Genomic DNA, 19,559 nt, shown 5'->3' on the forward strand with positions numbered 1-19,559 from the left:
TTCTGGAAGAAGAGTTGAAGACTTCAATCTACTTAGTGACCCCTTTATTACTCAAGATACAACCAATACTACCTATATATTCAATCAGAATAAGAAACGTGGCCCTACAATGCCCCTTAGCAATCAGAATAAACAACCCAGAATAAAAAACAATCCAACTACACCTAAGGAAGCTATCTTAAAAGCAAGAGATCTTATAGTATTAGCGTCAACTCTTTCTCAATCATGTGATGAGCAATCGAAGCTATTAGATCTCCTAGAGATCTTTAGAGAATATACCGAAAAAGGAAAGCTCACCACCGCCTCCAATATCATCACCTCCCAAATCACTCATCTAGAATCCGCTACACGGAAAATCGAAACTCAAGCTAAAGCCCTAACCAAAGCTCCCTTGCCAATCAATACACCAACCACTAAATCGACATATGCAGCAATAACAAAAGAAGGAGAATGGAACCTAGTAGGCAAGGGAAAAACTATTAGATCCTCCCCAATAGATAAGAAGATCGAAATCACACAAAGACGCTTAATCCTGATCAAACCAGAGATCACGAACATTACCTCCTTTTCACCTATATCAATTCGAAACCAAATAAACGAAGCATTCCAGAAAACTGGAATTAAAGGCCCGGTTATAGCAGGAGTAACTCTATCGCTGAATAGAAATATAATAATTACTACAAATGCACCTTTCACATCACAACTTCTATTAGAAAAAAAGGCAATCTGGAGTAATCTCATCAAATTCGAAAGAATTCAAAAGGATCAAGAATGGCATAAGGTCATTATTCATAAAATCCCTATAAAAGAATTTTCTGGAACAAGAGGAATGGACCTCATTCTTGAGGAAATCAAAACCTTCAATCCAGAATTCAAGCCATAGGGAACCCCTTTTTGGCTTACACCATCATCAAAAAGAGCTCATCAACGGGAAGGAGCAATAGTGATTGCTTTTGCAACAAAATCAGAAGCAGAGCTAGCCATTCGGAAACGACTATATATCGCTGGCACTAGTACAAGAGTAGAAAAGTTCTACGAATCCAAACCAACTACACAATGCCAAAAATGCCAAAGGATTCGGACATCAGGATACACATTGCAGAAGGGATCCCTCTTGTGGACTATGTGGAGGCAAACATATCACATCAGTACATCTATGTGTAGTCTGCAATATCAGAGGAAAGTTCTGCCAACATCTCGCTGCTAAATGCTCGAACTGCCAAGGAAAGCATACAGCAAATTCAAGAACCTGCGAAATCTATCAAGCAATCCAACAAAAAGCAAATAACACCAACTTATGAGTTACACTAATATTCGAATTCTTCAAATAAATCTTAATAAGAGCTCACAAGCTACAGAGAACGTTCTACAGCTTGCAATAGAACTCAATATCGATCTTATTATGATTCAAGAACCTTGGATCATCAAAAATGGAATCGATTACTCAAATTCAAGATCTATTATACACTCTAATTTCATACAAACAAAACCAAGATTCGATTCTAACTTTCGACCTCGTACCTTCCCATGGACTTCAAAACTCTTCAAGCTACAATCAACCTAGCTCCCGATTCCCCAATAGATCCTGATATACAAATCTTTAATTGTCAAAATGGAGATAAAACCTTTCAATTATCAATATATACAACGAGGCTGATCAAGCTAAAGAGAAAGGTTTCACAATTGAAAGATGTTTATATGATATATCTATCACACAAGAAACTATCCTCCTTGGCGACTTCAATGCCCACCACCCATGGTGGGATCCTTTTTCAAAGAAAAGCGGAAACGCTGATCAATTAGCAGAATGGTTTGAAGATCAGAATCTCATTCTTCTAAACGAGCCCGGAATCAGCACTTTCTATCGAACTAATCTCCTTAATCCAAGTGTCCTTGATCTAACACTAGCGTCAGAAGGAATCTCTCCCCAAATTCACAACTGGCAAACTCTTTCAGATACAGGATCCGACCATGCAGGAATACTATTCGAACTGAAAGGAAAAGAAGACTTAAACGCCCTCAATTCAGAATCAACAACTAGATTCAATACAAAGCTAGCCAACTGGGAAAATTTTGAATCAATACTAAAATTGGAATCCCTGTATTCCCCTATTTTTTCTATTTTAGACTCAATAACTTCTATGGAAGAGGACTCACTAAACTTCTTGAAAGAAAGAGACAATTCCCATTCAATTCTAGATCAAGCAGCAAGCGAACTTACAAGGATTATCCAAAAAGCAACAGAAAGGTGTATACCCAAAGTTGTTTCAATCAAAAGAGCTAAACCATGGTGGTCACCCGAGTTGAAAGATCTTCGAAAAGAGCTAGGAAAAGCAAAGCAATCAATCGAATCAAATCGAGAGAACCCTAATCTTAAGGAAGAATATCGAATTGCTAGAAACAAATACTTTCAAGCTATTAAAACAGCAAAAAAGGATCATTGGAATGATTTCCTAGAAAAGGAGGATACACAGACAGTTTTCAAAGCAATGACCTATACCAAAGACTTCCAGGATCAAAGGATACCAGATATTTCATCAGAAAGCTCTTTTGAAGGAAAATGCTCTGCTTTCAGATCGACTTTATTCCCTCCCCCTCCTACTACTCTAAAACCACAATGGGTAGGGTATAAACAATCCAAGAAATGGGAATGGCCCAATCTCTCTCAAATCGAATTAAGTAATGCCTGCTCAGCTAAGATACAAGGAAAGACCCCTGGTCCAGATGGGATCACTCAAGAAATCATTACAAAGGCCTACAAAGCAATCCCAGAGATCTTTTTTACTCTTTTCAGCAAACTCCTCAATCTCGGATATCACCCTAAATGCTGGAAACAAGCTACTGGAGCTATTCTAAAGAAAGCCTCAAAACCTGATTACTCACTTCCAAAAGCATATAGAGTGATTGCACTCTTAAACTGTCTGGGAAAAATTAGTGAAAGGATTCTAGCTCAACGACTAGGATATTTAGCGGAAACTACCCACCTTCTACACAAGAGTCAAATAGGAGGCCGCCAAAAGAAATCAGCAATCGATGCTGCACTTCTATTAACAACAGAAATCGAAAGAAACAAGCAAGCTAACAAGAAGACCTCAATATTATTTATGGATATAAAGGGAGCATTCGATCACGTTTCAAAAAATCGACTACTGGATATCTGCAAGAAGTTAAGACTACCGACGAATCTCATCTCCTGGATAGCTTCATTTCTTCAACAAAGACAACTAAAACTATCCTTTAATAACCAAATCGAATCTTTCAAGCCAATTTCGACCGGAATACCACAAGGCAGTCCAATTTCTCCAATTCTCTTCCTTATATACATTAGGGACCTCTTTTTATCCAATTCGATCAAATTTCTTTCCTATATTGATGATATTGCCCTAATCACCAATTCATCTACATGGAAAAAGAATATCAAATCTCTAGAGAGAGCTACAAAACAAATCTACGAACTCAGCTCAAAGAATGCTATTCAATTCGACCTAGCAAAAACAGAGCTAATGCACTTTTCATCATCCAAATTGACGAAAAACTACCCAATCAAACTACCCAATTCGGAAATAATTATACCTCAATCTCTAATCAGATGGTTGGGAATATGGTTCGACCCGAGCCTCAAATTCAATCAACATGTTAATATTCGAATCACACAAGCAAAAGGAGCCTTTCATCGAATGGCCCGATTAGCTAATATCGAAAAGGGCCTCAGTCCGAAAGCTCTTAGACAGTTATATATAGCATGTGTGACCAGTATAGCCGATTACGCATCAGTGATTTGGTGGAGAGGCCAAGCCCATTTCAAGGATATGATGCAATCACTTCAAAATCTAGCTCTTCGAAAGATATTAGGAGTATTCAAAACTGCTCCAATTCTTCCAATGGAAGTAGAAGCAGGCTTAAAACCCTCAAAAATTCGATTAGACTCGAATATTAGGCAATACGCATTCCGTTTAGCTAAACTTTCACCAAATCATCCAATCAATATCGAAAAAGCATCACTAATCCAATATCAAGCCAATTTGGATGCGATCTCTACCCCTCGAAGAAAACGATATAAACCTACTCAACTGGATAAAATCAAAGAATCGATAAACCAGGATTTCAACCCTTCCTCACTCGAAAAGATCATTCATTTTAACTTCCCCCCATGGAAAAGAGAAACCCCCTTCCGAGTTAACATTAGCAATTCGTCAAAAGAAGATGCTGCCATTCTTCATAATATTGTTTTCAAACATAGGGATAAAGATACCACCTATATTTACACTGATGCCTCCTCCACCGAAAAGGGAATAGGTATTGGAGTAGGCATAGTAGCTATACAATCAAATAATCGAATTCTATATCAAGAGTGAAGCAATATTGGTATTAATCAATTAGTATATAATGGAGAGCTTTTTGGAGTTACAAGAGCTATTGAATACGCTAGCTCAATCGCTTATACTGGTCAAAAGTTCAAAATCTACTCGGATAATCAAGCTGGTTTATACCGCTTAAAAACTCCTTCAGATCACCCAGGACAAGCCAATCAGATAAGAGCGATCAAAGCAGCAGAGGTTATCAGAGCAAAAGGAGCCGAAATCTCCTTAAATTGGGTTCCTGGTCATACCTCAGTTGAAGGAAATGAGCTAGCAGATAAGCTAGCCAAGGAAGCAACCACAATACAACCTACCTCGAACGAAACAAGCTTTGGACTACTAGGTATGACTGTCAAAGAATATGCCTCAGATCAATGGCTTGATACTCTCAAACAATACGAACTCAGATCAAACCAATCCCCATCAACTTACTCGAAGCTATTTCCATGGAAAATAGGTTCCAAAATCAAGCTACCAAGCGGAACTACTCGAAATACTGCTAGCGCATTCTTTCAACTCAAATTAGGTCACGGATATATCAAATCCTACTTACATCGTTTCAAACTCACCAATAACAAATGTATATGCAGTAATATTGAGGCACCACAACACCTCCTTATTAGCTGTCCTATATATAAAACAAAAAGAAAAGAGATCTTTAAGAAGATACCATTATCCAAAAACACTATACAATTCCTATTGCATACAAAAATAGGTATCGAATTAGCTATCAAATTTATCAATATCACTAAAATCGCTACAAGGGCATGGCATCTAGCAAGGACTCTTGAACAAGAAGTAATAGAGGAAGGAGTAGTAGTGGAAGAGGAGAGAGGAGAAGAGAATGAAGAAGAAGCAGTTGAGGAAATAAGAGAGGGGTTTGACCTCCTCACAATTTCTTGATTTTCAAAATCTTTTTATTATATGCAATGCGTATAATGAGCGGGCACTGTTCCCCAGCATTTGTTTTCACTTCCCCAATTAGATCATATCCAATATTGTAAATTAAAAAGTTACCCGTTAGGCCCTTAGGGCCTAGCCGTCCTATATAGTCTTGGACTGAAGATGGACGTTAATAAAATCAATCAATCAATCAATCAATCAATCAATCCATTGACTAAGTTTAAATATTTGTAGCTTATTATAAAATTCAAGTGATATTTTCTTTGTGAACAATAATCGACATCCCTACATCTTGCATCACCTCATATCTTGTATACTCCCCACTCATAACTACAATAACCCAAATGATGGTGATTCGTAACAATAACTTTAAAAAAAATTTATTATAAGAAAAGTTAATTTTATACATAGATAATAAGGTAAGGAAGAAAACTCTGTTAATTTCTTAACTTGAATTTTTCTGTAGTTTTGGAATACCCCTTTTAATATACGAGTTGTGATCCGTGTATTTTTTCCATCATTATTATATGAATGGAAATGAAAATAGAAATCTTACTTTTGGATTCAATGTTTATGTATTTAACCAAATGATAATTGAGTACAGGTTACTAAGTTTGTCAGAAAAGAGAGAAAGTTCGAGGCTAGAAGTATATGGAATGGAAATAAAATATACATTTCTTGCTACCTTAGATATAAATGATCATAATTCGACCCGGCTTTTAGTTCTTCTTCTCCTTCGCAGGCAAAGTAATTGTTATTATTAAAAATGTCATGATTTACTATAAGTCATTCTTCCTTCCTATCTCCGCTCGCCACTTGAATGTTCAGGATGGGATCACAGATTGAAGAACAAGCTTAAGGAGGAAATGGAAGGTAGGTATAGCAGGCAAAATTTTACAAGACCGAGTCGGATCCATACAGGCAGGCGTCTTGTCCATACCTTCAACGAAGTATCTACACTTTAATCCGTATAAGATAAGACCAGATATGCAACGATACTGGTTTAATGATTAACCACTAGGCAACCTCATCCAACTCTCTCTGATAGATTAATGATTGAGATGTGCCGTTTCAAATGGTCCATTTGAAATGGATTCGGCAAGGATTTTGCATAAATGAAGCCAATTAGAGCACGAATACCAGGTAATCAGATATCTATATACGGAGTATCTAAAGATTTGACTCCAACGAGATTTGTGCACCATGAAATCTAGATCCAGGGATATGTTTAATACATGGAAGCTATGCTCCGGAGCGAGCATTTTCTAATAATGAGAACATCAGGTCCGGATCGATATGCGTTGTCTAGATGGTTCGGGAAATCTGGCCGACAGAACGAGTAAAGGGTGCCTAGAATAGTCCCATTCTCATTCATTAGGTAGATAGGGTTGTAGTTATCGCTTGATGACTTTTCCGACTGTTCCGAGTTCCTCGACACTATTTACTTTAGTGTGTGTTTGTTTATTTTCGCAATGACTATCCTATAACCTGCCTAAGCTTGTTTCATGTTTCTAGGTAGATGAAGTCGTAGTCATCACTAGATGACTTATATGTCTTCGACAGTATTCCATCTACTATGCTTTCCAATCTATTCGTATATCTTGCCTAGACAATCCGAGTCAGTCTCCAGGTAATTCTCACTTACGCACCTTTACTAAATGAAAAAAATCCGAATTATATTAGACTTTTCCTTCAATAGCAGAAACCGCATTATTTGCCTTCGCAACAGTGACGATACTTTATCCTGCCTAGAAAATATCCACATCGGTGTATGTTCGTACTCGTATAGGATACACTCCCACGTGCAGATTCTTGGCAAATTCATGGCCTAGACTGGGGCAATCCAGAAAGTCGGAATTACCATCAAAATATAGTAAGGATGCATGAATGAGGCGAAGTGGAATATTTTATAGCTGGGTAGGTACTAGGTAGCAATAGGTTGTAAATGATCAAACAAGAATTGTCTTGTCTGTTTTTTCCATCGGGTTTCTCCCATCTATGTATGCGCCACGCTAAAGATCTCGCCACTCTCATCCTAGACGTCAGCCACACCACCACCATTAACCTTACACTATTCACTACCAAAATTTAAAACAAGGCTTCATCAACCACAATCCAAAAATTAAAGGGGGTATATTTTGAGATATGCAACAAAAACATTATCTTCATACACAGAAACATCCAATCAAGGCAAAAATCCCAACAAATGCATCAGATCTTTTGCCTCGTTTTCTGATGGAACCTTGCCAAGGGATCCTTGTTAAATGACACTGCCACGCCGATTGTGAGTCACTTCTTTTTTTTTGACTCTCGGATAGAGATGGATGAGTGATAAAATCAACGGAATGGTGTAACGACTCCAGGTAACGGAATGGGGATTGTGGTGTGAAAAGATTCGCGTAGAAAACACATGATATGGTGAAATTTAGGAGTTACTTCATATTATATTCGAGTCATCGAGTGGTGACTATTATTTCTATTAGTATTGTGACTCTGAGTGTTATTGGCCCGTCGAGAGAGGAGATATAAGTTAAATATCTTTCTCTTTTATTTGATCATTTGATTCTTTTATTGTTGATTCCATTCCTTGTGCTCTATCCTTTGGGGTTCTATTTACTATATCTCTTGATTTTGGATATTGTTGCTTTGGTATTGTGTCAACTTTCAAGCCTTTGGGACCAAACCTCCCTCACACTCAAACTTAAGTATCTTACCATTACTACTTTCACAATGATTACTACAAATCTACCCCCCTCCCTTCCTCCCACTCATCCCACATCAACTTCCTCACCTCCAATCCAACATCGACAAAACCGACGTCGAGAAAGACCAGGCTCACGCGCCCGTCGCACTATCTCTCGTAAATCCGCTCTCGCCACTGATCTCAACGAAGGAATCCTCGAAGCTCGAGACTCTAGTTTCTACATTCCAAACCACAGACCCGGTAACGGACCTTCACCATTACTAAGACAAAACTTCGATCAAAGTTGGATGAGATGGAAAGCTAGACAAACTGCTGAGCTAGAAATGTTAGCTATGAAACAAAATATGAAACAAGTCGAGATGGAAAGACAAATGATGACAGGAGAAGTGAAGGGCAGGGAAGAAGAAGAATTGGGGAAAATGCAACGAAGACTTTTTGGTGGTGATGACGATGATGATGATGTGAGTTGTGATATTGATCTTTGTCCTGCTATGCTGGATGTGGTATTGAGACTTTTTGACGGGGATGTCGATTATTTGGATCCCTAGTAAGAGTCTCATCTCAAAGTCACTTCACTTTCATCATTTTCGGTTCTTCATTCACCAGAATTTTCGATCCCCGTCGGCAATAGAGTTTGGATGAATCGGTTTAAAGCATATCAGGTGGATGAATGCTTACGCATTTCATTCTCCTTCGCAGGCGTTATGTCACATGAAAGCTCTTCGTCCATCCACGCCCACATCAACGAGTCAAGACCAAATCCAAAATGTCGAAACCGAGAAACTATTCTCACACAGCTTTCGACCACCAAAGCTCCGTCGCACAGAATCAAGCTGTTAAATTTGAGTTTTTAAAAGAAACATTACGATATGATTTCTGCGACGAGCAGGAGTCCGCTCGTCTCATATGGGGATAGACTGCATGAGATTTATCTCAAATTCTCATCTTTCAACCTATCTTATCCACTGTATATTTCAAATCTAGATGGGGATATAATACGGCTAATACCACGTCCAACTTGGACACCTCTACCTTATTTCGTCCTGCGGCTTCGAATATCGATATCCATCTACCTTTACTCTCCTCGTCCCGATATGATCAATTCTTGACGAATGAACATTTATCTCTACCCACATCTTACATCCACATCCACACAATTACCACCCTAAGTCACCTCACCACCTATCCGCGCCTCACGAAGCCGATAACTACCCCCGAAAAAACTACAAGAATCCTCGAATAATTATAATATTTACCCCGTGACGACTCGCAGCAAATCTCTTATATCGAATCAAATCAAATCATCAAATCATACTAGCCTGCCATGCCATACCACTCCCTCTCTACTCACCTCCTTCCACTTATCAACCCCAAAAGAATGGGTCTGTGGCGGTTTGTATGGTTTTGTGGGCGTTTATATGGTTTGGTTTGGTTAGATTAGATTAGATTCGACAGATAACTAGTGGATGAAATAAAAGGGATTGGATTGGTCCTCTATAACTTGATTTGATTTTCATTCGAGAGTTTTTCATTTTTCTGAGATGGCTCCGGTTTTGGGGTTGGGGATGTTGGGATTTGGTGTTGGCGGTGGCGGTGGGCTGTTGAATAAGGAAAAAGAGGAGAGAGGAGAGGAGAGGAAAGAAAAAGAAAATCAGAAGAAGTGGGGGAAAAAAGAAAGAAAGAGAGAAAAGAAGAGGGAAGTGAGAAGGAAAGCTAAACAGAGAAAGGGAAATAAGAAATGAAAAGGGAGAAGTTTTAATGATGAGTATAATAAATATATCTTATAACACTTTTATATTCTTTTACTCTTAAACCGAAACTCAAAAATTAAAAAGAAAAATCAAATATCAATATTAAATTATTATAAATAATATTATTAAAACTCGCCACTTTTAGTAATGTAAAAAAATTCTCAAAGAATAATATAAAAACTGAAAACTAATAAAGATATATATATATATATATACATTTTTATAAGTGCTCATTTTATCTTTTCTAGGTGAGTAGATAAATAATAATAGTTCTTGGTGGTGGAGGTTTAACCCGGGTGGTGGCGCACTAGGCTTTTTTTTTTTTTCGGAAGTCGTATATTAAGACTTAATTAGATTTAATGTTCAAACATGATTAATACATACCTAGGTACATACACATACATACGATCCAAACACGATCCTACCAAATCTCACCTCCGCATTTCCTCTCCCTAAAAACCATCATCAAATCCCCCAATTCAAACGTAAAAACCTCTCTCGTATCCTGATTTCCACTCAATCCTATCCCTTTCCCTCCCACTTCCCCATCGCCCCTCCCATCAATACCCCACTCGCTCCCCGTCAACTTCTCCCCCACTTCTCCCTCTGCAAACCCCACATCAAACCTCGTAACGATTCTAGCTACTACAGCTCTCAATTCCATCAAGGCAAGTTGTTTTCCAATACACGAGTAATTTCCCGCGCCGAAGGGTGTGAATGTTGATTTATCGAGGAGGAATTTTGCATTTTCTGGGTCTGGGAACCAGCGGGTTGGGAGGAAGGTGTGAGGAGAGGGGTAGCTGGATTTTACTATTTTGGGTTAGTTGAGAAGTTAATTAGGAGGATGGGTTAGCAAGAAAGTAATGGAGAAAATGTGCGGTTGAAAACGTACGACGACCCATTGTCCATGTAGGGGTTGATATGGTCACATTTCCCGGAATGTAAGTTCCATCAATTGTAAGACCTTCAGGAGGTGTTTGTCTCAGTAAACCACTGGGTACAGCTGGATGTAATCGAAGAGTTTCATTAATAACACCATTGAGATACGGAGCATATTGAATATCTCTACATTCGTTCGGGGATCCTGGAGTGAATATTGGCTCTAGTTCTTCTCTCAATTTGGCAATGTGATGAGGTTCGAGACATAGGTGATAAAAGAGATATGTGAGGGTTGCTGATGTGGTGTCGCTACCGGCGATAATGACGAGTCGTGAGTCACCGTATAACCATCTTGTGAGTTGTTAATGTGGTTATGGTATATATGATATTTGAAGGATATGTTGAGACGAACCTAGGATCTTTATGGACTGGATCTGGATCACTTTTATGAGCATCAATTAACCATGTCATAATATCGGGAACGCTTGGTTCATTCTAATTTTTTCAAATTTTAGTATATCTCTTCGTGTGCATAATATGAGCTCACTAACCACTCTTCGAATATCAATTTGTTTCGAACAAAAGCTAATAAAACCGTTGAGGCCATCCATAAGCCTTGGAGCCTTGATGAGGATAGGGAAAATCCAGGGAATGGGTGAGAGAAAGCCCAGTGGGACCTGGACTTCGTGCAATAATTTGAGTGCATTATGCTATTTCTGTTAGCGAAAGGAATAAATGTACAGACAAACGGGCGAGACCTTTTCTCCAGTTTTTAACATATCAAAAGGTTTCCCAAATCCTAAATCGCCTATAGCATCGAAGGCATAATAATTAAACCAATGTGTTGCATTAACTGCTTTTCCTCGGAAAGCGTCAAGCTGAGCAACCAATTCATCCGCATAGCTTGTGACTCGACCCTCGTAATTGCGTAGGGCTGTATGAATGTGAGTAATGACTTCACACAATCATTCCAAAAACTAAAGACCTACCCTTCGTGCTAAATCCACGATCCCAAACCTTCCTTCTCTTATCATGGGTTACACGATCGCGTTCCGAATGCATAGTTGTATGAGGAAGCGCAACAACTACATTCAAATCGAGTATTTAGTAATTTGATACGCGGGGAGGCTTTTAGAAGAACAATTGGGAATTACGCACCATCATACCAGGGACTCTTAATACATTTTGATCCCAGCCCAATTAAGGCCTGGACAGCTTCAGGTTTAGTGATCGAAAGTTCATTGGGGCCAATCCTATCATATCTCATCAGTCCCTCGTCCCGTCAAAAAGACATTGAAATCCAACCCACCTCACAATATCCCCATACACTCCATGCAATGCATGTGTTTGCAAGTAGTTATCACTCTTCTCAATTAATCTCATCGTATGAGTCAACTTCGAACATTTTGCAGCGAACGGTCCTGGAAAATGGCGTAGCGGATGAAAGAATATGCGATAAATAAGGATACTTCCTGTTAAAGATGTGAAGAACGAGGTAAGGACAATGGCTGTGAGTTTTAAAGCCGTCATATATGAAGACGTGATATCAAATTTGAGGATGGTGAGGAAGACAAACAGAGGTGAAAAGACAGTAGTGAGGAACCATTGGAAAGCTTGCATGTGATGTTCGCCATGGATGAAATATCCTAGATGTGCTGCAATGCCCGCAATAGCTGGTGCAAAGGTAAAGAGATTATAATTGAGGTTTGACATGTCCATTGATGGGCACAAGAGCTACAAGGTATTGCAGGAGAGGACGTGTAAATGCGTGCTGAAATCCACGCTTGTGCCAAATTGTGAGGGAATAAATTTGAGGAATGAACAATTCTCTTCACGATTGTAAAGATAGATTAAGGAAGTACACAAGCTTTTTCATATGTATTAAAGAACGACAATGTAGGCACGAAGGAGCTAAAGGATGACTTTGTATTGATATCGTTAGTGTCGTACAAGGAAGCTCAGTACCCCACCTTTGTAACTCGACCTTTGGGCTTTAGGTTAGCTGAGCTGAAAGTGGTTCCTAAGATGTGCAAATTATCGGAAATGCTAACCGGATTAATTGCTTCCTTACTTCCAGTGCAACACAGCTATAACCAAGTACATACAGCTAGTAATTGTGGGGGAACACTTCTGCGGAGTAAAGCTTTTCCCATGTGTCCGGCAAGTGATGATTTGTGTTAGACGCTTGCCTATCTATTGTCGAAACGCTGGGGCTGGTGGGCCATTCTGCAGTAACATGGGACCAAACTACTTACGCGGCACACATATTTCCGAGGAGCTTCCACATTAAGTCTTTCAGTTGCACAAGAAAGAGAAACGATATGCAGGTGTATCAGATCACCAACATTTGTCTTCAATATTCAGTTGGTGATCGGCCCTGGCTGAACGTACTTCATTCGATCATGACCGAGTTCCATTGTCTTAGCCTTGGAAAGATATTTCTTGATATGGAATTGGAAAACATCAAAGCTGTGATATTTTGTCAACAGTGTACAGTGAACGAGAAAAGCAACTAAAAACCCCTATGAGAATGCTCTGATTCTCTAGAGATCCTAATGGGCCCATCTAGACAACGAACGTTGGTCAAAATGTAAAATTTTATGACTCCCTAGTGGTATCATAGTGGTATTATCTTCATAGTCTCATAGACTTGGTTAGCATTCGGGGTATTCAAACCAACCCCAAACACTTTCATCTTACTTACATACCCTCACGGATTCATCCAGTCATTCAATCGTCCAATCGTCCAATCATTATAATCGAAATATAATCTCACCATCTATGCCATAGTCCAGACTGGAGCCGAAAAAAGTACCTGTCTTCCCCTAATATCAATGGTCATGAAACCCGCAAACCGTACTTTGTGAGCCCCATCTTCGCTTTTGACTTTTTCACTTGGTTCTTGACCACCCTGACTACTAGTGCTCATCTTCTTCCCAGAGGTTCCACTACTACCACCTCCCATCATAGCTTGTAACATGCCCTGACCTTTCCCACTCTTCTCCTTGGTCAGCTTTGGATGATTCTTTTGTTCCTCTTTTGAACCATCATCCTTATCATGACTTCCCACACTACTCGAATCAAATCCATTAGATTCTGCACCTGGATGCTCCAATGCAGGGATACCACCTTCAATTTTCATATATTGGCGTTGCACTAGGTCGTTGGGCATCGGGTACGTAATGACAACATCTCTGCTTTCCAGAGGAATGTTCGCTGCAATGCTTACTGCTAGTTCTACAATGGTTGTCGCGGATTCTTCGATACCACCTGGTATTGGTTCTTGGAGGTAGTTAATTAAACTGGCTGTCAGGTTGCTTGTGATCATTTTTGAGAATTGTTTCTTGTATTCTTCGCTTTCAGGTGAGCTCAATACGTCTTTCAACCCATCTAAAGTCGTCAATCTCCACTGGACGACCTTTGCAGTCAAAGCATCGGATTCTTCTTGGTTGTTAATAGCAGGAGAGAACAGACGGATGTTCTGTTCGATAGTTTTCAAGCTCAGGCTAAGCTCACTTTCTAGACCTGGGTGGAAGGTGCGATTAAATATTTCATCTACAAGAAATCTTGAGATACAAGCTCTGCCGACAGCCGTCATCTCTTGTTTTCCTATGGACATCGCATCACGGTTGACAGATTGTGAGAGCCATGCTGGTACCGTTCTCCAATCCTTACGAATGTTAAAGGCAAGATTTGTGATAGCACCATCTAATCTTTGGAAGCGTGATGTGTATTCGCCATCATCAAGGGATGTGCGAGACTGGGATAATCGCTGATTTGCCAAAGTATTTTGTAATTGTTCGACCTGTCCTTGTAATTGCTCCACTGAAGCTGTTTTGTCAAAATACAGCCCCTTGACCTTTTTATATTTCTGCTCTTTCGAGATTTTAGCAGGGAATATATTCATTGCGTGGCAAGGAAAACTTACGTAGCTCTCTGTATGCTTCATTTACATCCCTGTCTCCAGGTTGCGGTGGTGGTGTGCTCCGCCCTTGCTCTCCACTACCAGAAGGATTGTACTGATCTCGCTGTGGTGGCCCTCCTCTATAATTCGGACCTTGACCTTGAGGAGGGAGTGGGCTTGTCGCTTGTGGTTGATTATTGTTATTATTAGGAGTTTGTTGCTGCTGGCGGTATGCCGGAGGATCTCTCCCATCTGACTGTGCCATTTGAGCTTGTAATGTTTGTTTCGAGTCCGCAGATCGACGATTTTGTTGTGTTGTGGTGGACTGTGGTGCCATGGAAAGGTGTTGCGACAAAGGGCGACTTGTAGATAAGCCTGCAATCGGCCCTTGTATTGAGGTTGTTCGCTCTGGATAATCTGCCCTGTTAGATTGGTGAATGCTTGTTGGAGATTGATTATTAGATTGTACCGATCCGGGACGTTGATCTTCCCTATACAGTAAAGAAGGTTCGTATTGCGGTGTTGAGGCACTATCTGGGGTGAAGTCTTGCGGAGGATACTGGCTGTTGGGGGAACTTGGGAAACTATTCAATTGCTGCTGTGAATGAATTTGGTCGGGTAGTTCGTAACGATATTGCTGAACACCCTCAGGTGATTCGTAATGACTAGGACTTTGAGGAGGTTGGTGGTAAAAAACGGGATTAGGTGATTGCTGAAATTGCTGATCAGGAGAATCGTTCTGTGAATCTGCCGAATAGAGGGGTGAATCAGAATCGCTTTGTATAGCTCGAATTGTGTTTAAAGGTTGTCGCTGCCCACGCGCATTCACAGAACTTTGGGCACTTTGTGGTGTGTTTTCCTCGGGAGTCGTAATGAGATATGGATCTAATCCGTCGTCCTTGGGGGCTTCTCGAGGCGATGACAGGTGGGATCTCGAACCTTGAGCTGCAGGTTGCCAATCTGCCCTTTGATGCTGATCTACCGAATTTCTTTGTTGATGACTAGTTCGTATAACGGGGGGACTGTCGTGTCGTCTAGATAATCTGCGCGCAAGTCCGCTAGTGTTGTTGCTGTAAGCTACTTGTGTGGTAGTCGGGGGGTACTTTTGTTCAGAGGATCGATTCGAATTCGTCCCTCGCATACGATCAAAAATACTCCTTTTCTTAGGCTCCACCACAGGTGATTGTATGTGCGATGTATGTCTGCGACCCTGGTTTTGTAACCTCTGAGAATCAAGAACTAAATCATCGACGGATGAGCCGGCGGGAGATGGGGAAGCGGGGGACGCTTCAAGCTCTTGTGGAAAGGGTTGCTGTAGTTGATACTGAACTGCGACCGAGCGGGAAGGTGACCCGCCAGAATTATGATATGCAGATCCACGAGATCCAATTTCAGGACTCCGAGTTTCGTAGGGCAGTTCAAAGTTTTTTTGAGATGGTGTGGTGGTGGTGGTGGTGGTGGTGTTGGAGGATTGTTGTTGTATTGTGGTGGACCTTCCCTCGCCAGAACCAGATGAGAAGGATTGTTGTGAATGCGAGGCTGAAGGAGTGACCGCCGCTCTTTCTATAGCAGGTTCGTTCAATGCCTGCTTTGAACGATTGCTATGTTTGAACGGGAAGGGCATTTGTATTATGTTCACGACACAATCAACGGAATCAAAAGAGTGAATAGGGTCGGCCTGGCTGTGCTGGTGGGGCCCGGATTCAGTATCGTAGTGCACACTTTCTCATCTGCCAGTCAAAATTTCTGACAGGCTGCCGGTAAAGTCAAGGAATGACCCTCAGCGCCTTCAAAGATCAAACAAGATTGATTGATTACCTTAGCATGAAATTTCGGAATTTGCTTTTGGTATGGTGCGCCAGTGGGAGGATGATACAGAGATGAATTGGGTGAACAAAAAGATAATAATAGCAACGATACTCAAACCGGGTCAACTTAATGTTTAGAGGTGCAGCTGGGTAAGGCAATGTGGGCAAGGTAGACAAGGTATAAGGGGGCGAAGTAAAATAGATTGGCATGAACTTTTTCTAACGTTGAAAATGGACGAATCAGTTGGGACACGGCGGCTCGAAGTTGTTGAAATAATAGGTTGGGTATATGCGATGTAACATATTACTCGACTTTAGATCTTCATTTTCCTTGATATTTCTCCGTCTCATCTTGATTTCTTTGCCTTGTCCCTACTCTCCTTCATCAAAAGTTACCTAGATTCAATGTGTTTGAATGTTGGTATCAGGAAAATCGATATATGTGTGTATGTATACGGACTCTGTATGCTGGAGGCATGCCCAGCTTACATGTTGAACTAATCTAGGCGGACATTGCATCAAGCCCCGCCAGCACAGATAAGATAGATCATAGGGTCTGGTGGGTGAGTAGATGAAAGTGGGTTGACCTAGGATCGATTGATGTTTGTTGAGTAAGTGTGCAGCAAGAACAAGAAGACCACCACGAACTCTGGCCGGAAGATTTGTCTATGAAGGATGATCAATATGATGCGGTATTTAGGGAAATAAAAAGGTAGGATCTAATTGATCAAGCAGTCAAGAGCACGTAAGTAGACCAGTCGTATAATCGTATGAGTTATCACCAGTGCATTGAGCATTTCCACCCCACCTTCCGGAAAAACATGTAGGAATTTAGATGTTGTACTCGAGTATCCGTAAGCCTGTAGATTTTGATGTTGGTGTTCCTGATGGTGAGATAGATTTACTTTTTAGGCGATAAATTGAGTTGATAGGTATTTGATTCACTGTTATGGGCGCTGAAGGATCACTTGAATAAAGACCCAACAAAGTACGGGTGAACCTATCTTAGCAATTCATCTGATCTCATCAGCTACATATGATTATTCCAATTTCCCATCACAGCTCGTGGCACCAACAGCGACACTAATAAACCCCTCCAACATCTTGGCACACCTACGGCTATTGAATATCCGTTGTAAAGAAAAAATGCGACATCATTTTCCTTCTCGAAAGGTAGGATTTATTTTTAGAAGTTCTTCGGAAGCACGAGAAGATAAAAAAGCTTGACTCAACACCTGCATCCCTTCAGGCGACTTCTTTCACGACGATGTGGGAGAGAAGTGGTCGGTCGCAAGCCTGCATTTCATGGCGAATGCAACCAGATTCCAATTGAGCCGAAAAGTCCCGGAGCATTGCATAGGGGCAAATTCATATACCAAGAAATATATACAACTTTTCGGCGCTATGTAGGTATTGAGCCTCGCAAGCATTAGGGGTTGGATTGTCACTTCCCCTGAAATACAGCGAGGAGACTTGTGCAACGGTTGAAGCTCTTCTGACTGGCCGGATAAGTGTCTCTTTGGGTGACATTACTGCTAGACGAATTGTATCGGGCTGTCAAATGATTAAATACTGGCAACGACATACGCTGTATTACCGGCACGAGGCGAAGTAAGATAACCATATGATTTCAGTCTTTGATAATTTCCTCCGTACCAATATGCGTTTCATCGAAAGCCTCTGATGACATGGAGGGACCATTCTAAAAATATACTTAACTTCGGATAGCCTGTCAACTTACACGGTATTTGCGGTAACAAGTAAGTATCGGTGAGTGGTAGACTAGAATCTTTGATCGCGAAAGGATTTCAAGAAAGGACATTTGATATTCGATGGTTGGAAGGATTTATCTGCAGCCGCACAGCAATAATAGTGTTCCCATGATTCGTAAAAATATACTGGCTTATCTGGATGACAGCAGACATGAAGCTATGAAATAGTCGTTCTAATTCTATCGTAGAGCTTTTTTGATCTTCGAAAGCTAACAACAAGGAACAAGGAAACCCCGCAACCGTTCTGGGGCCAGCTCCCGTAACTCATACTTTTTGCGATGCTATGGGGGGCCCCAAATCTGCGGCAGATCTATGCCAATCTTAGTTGATTACAGACCTTTGGATGACAGCATAAATATCTCCGCATTGTTTTTTTTATTTTGCACAGCCTCAGCGTAACAGTGCTAATGTGCAGAGTATAGAGTGCGTGCTCTACCGGCATATAATTCGATGTCCTTTGATATAATGAATGCAGAAACGAAGACCTTCATCTCTTATTACGAGCAGAGCACATGAGCAGGAAATCCCGTAGCTTTGATGAGAGAAGGAGAAGCTGTCCACCCCTTTCTTAGTAAGTCTCACAGAAAATCCTCCATCATCAAGTATGACATCCAACGGCCATCAAAACACTCAATCTCACTGTTTCTGTCCCGCAAACCCATGCCCTGTCCCATCACAACGCCAGTGTTTCAAACACAATCAAAAACTCCCTGATCTTCGTCCAATCTTGAAGATCTCTATCTTAAGATCCATTTGCCAAGATCCATATATTAAAGTTATTCAGGTACCGGACGGTCAAGTCGTGAGTTACTTAAGCATATCACAAGGACCATCCCCTTTTGCGCTAGACATTTAATTCTCCTAGCCAGGGACCGAGCCAGGGCAAACGTCGTGCGAAACTATGATGAAGTGGCTAATGCTGATATGTAAATCCTTTCCTCCACCGCTTCAACCTTCTTCCTTCATGCTTGAAATAACCATGAAGACTTGAGGCAACCACAGGAATTGTTTATGCCTCTCTAGAGGTCGAACTTCAATTGGAGGATCTTGGTAGATGAATTATGGAGAAATAATGGGCCAAAATGTTGGTAGGATCTCAGGATCTCAGGTAGATCATAATTTTCCTTCCCTCACTCGGTGTTTTACCACGAAATGCATCTATGTGCAGCAGTAGTACAAAAGAACTGCAAAGGAAGGAAACAAAACAAAGTCGGTTCCTTTTATTTCAGTAAACAATTCCCATTCCGGTATTCCCTAGATCTCACCCGGACCGAGATTCTTGTAAAACAAGGAGCTTCCAGCCATCAACTTTTCCATCTATTGTCCAAATTGCCGTTTGTCATACCATCCAATCTTCGTTGTACAGCACCAACCATAGTGGACATTTTACTTTCGTTCCTGCCTCACTAGTTAGATCAGGAGAACCCCGGTTTTATTCCTTACTTTTTATTCTTTGCTTGGGCTTCCATTATTTGCTTGC

At 40.7% G+C, this 19,559-nt stretch overlaps 8 protein-coding genes across 8 annotated transcripts; 6 read left to right on the forward strand and 2 right to left on the reverse strand.

Moving 5' to 3' along the window:
- Positions 1-109: 109 nt before the first annotated feature.
- On the forward strand, positions 110-883 carry SS1G_07175 (hypothetical protein; the record flags this gene model as incomplete). The annotated part of the gene is made up of 1 exon (XM_001591679.1): positions 110-883. One exon carries the CDS (start codon positions 110-112, stop codon positions 881-883), a length of 774 nt encoding a protein of 257 aa, XP_001591729.1.
- A 173-nt stretch (positions 884-1,056) lies between these two features.
- SS1G_07176 (hypothetical protein) lies at positions 1,057-1,311 on the forward strand (the record flags this gene model as incomplete). Its single annotated transcript, XM_001591680.1, has 2 exons — positions 1,057-1,125; positions 1,165-1,311. The coding sequence occupies 2 exons, from the start codon at positions 1,057-1,059 to the stop codon at positions 1,309-1,311; spliced, it is 216 nt and encodes a 71-aa protein (XP_001591730.1).
- An 830-nt stretch (positions 1,312-2,141) lies between these two features.
- Positions 2,142-5,261, forward strand: SS1G_07177 (hypothetical protein; the record flags this gene model as incomplete). Its single annotated transcript, XM_001591681.1, has 3 exons — positions 2,142-3,604; positions 3,713-4,296; positions 4,381-5,261. 3 exons carry the CDS (start codon positions 2,142-2,144, stop codon positions 5,259-5,261), a joined length of 2,928 nt encoding a protein of 975 aa, XP_001591731.1.
- Positions 5,262-7,991: 2,730 nt separating this feature from the next.
- On the forward strand, positions 7,992-8,805 carry SS1G_07178 (predicted protein; the record flags this gene model as incomplete). The annotated part of the gene is made up of 2 exons (XM_001591682.1): positions 7,992-8,426; positions 8,665-8,805. 2 exons carry the CDS (start codon positions 7,992-7,994, stop codon positions 8,803-8,805), a joined length of 576 nt encoding a protein of 191 aa, XP_001591732.1.
- Positions 8,806-9,506: 701 nt separating this feature from the next.
- SS1G_07179 (predicted protein) lies at positions 9,507-9,707 on the forward strand (the record flags this gene model as incomplete). The annotated part of the gene is made up of 1 exon (XM_001591683.1): positions 9,507-9,707. One exon carries the CDS (start codon positions 9,507-9,509, stop codon positions 9,705-9,707), a length of 201 nt encoding a protein of 66 aa, XP_001591733.1.
- A 430-nt stretch (positions 9,708-10,137) lies between these two features.
- Positions 10,138-12,308, reverse strand: SS1G_07180 (hypothetical protein; the record flags this gene model as incomplete). The annotated part of the gene is made up of 8 exons (XM_001591684.1): positions 10,138-10,526; positions 10,609-10,946; positions 11,008-11,090; positions 11,147-11,305; positions 11,345-11,529; positions 11,585-11,680; positions 11,754-11,848; positions 11,905-12,308. 8 exons carry the CDS (start codon positions 12,306-12,308, stop codon positions 10,138-10,140), a joined length of 1,749 nt encoding a protein of 582 aa, XP_001591734.1.
- A 1,066-nt stretch (positions 12,309-13,374) lies between these two features.
- SS1G_07181 (hypothetical protein) lies at positions 13,375-16,123 on the reverse strand (the record flags this gene model as incomplete). The annotated part of the gene is made up of 2 exons (XM_001591685.1): positions 13,375-14,471; positions 14,524-16,123. The coding sequence occupies 2 exons, from the start codon at positions 16,121-16,123 to the stop codon at positions 13,375-13,377; spliced, it is 2,697 nt and encodes an 898-aa protein (XP_001591735.1).
- Positions 16,124-17,612: 1,489 nt separating this feature from the next.
- SS1G_07182 (predicted protein) lies at positions 17,613-18,404 on the forward strand (the record flags this gene model as incomplete). The annotated part of the gene is made up of 4 exons (XM_001591686.1): positions 17,613-17,713; positions 17,772-17,918; positions 18,036-18,067; positions 18,289-18,404. 4 exons carry the CDS (start codon positions 17,613-17,615, stop codon positions 18,402-18,404), a joined length of 396 nt encoding a protein of 131 aa, XP_001591736.1.
- Between the last annotated feature and the right edge of the window lie 1,155 nt (positions 18,405-19,559).

The sequence above is a fragment of the Sclerotinia sclerotiorum genome, genomic scaffold (genome assembly GCF_000146945.2).
Source record: "Sclerotinia sclerotiorum 1980 UF-70 scaffold_9 genomic scaffold, whole genome shotgun sequence".
Lineage (NCBI taxonomy): Eukaryota > Fungi > Ascomycota > Leotiomycetes > Helotiales > Sclerotiniaceae > Sclerotinia > Sclerotinia sclerotiorum.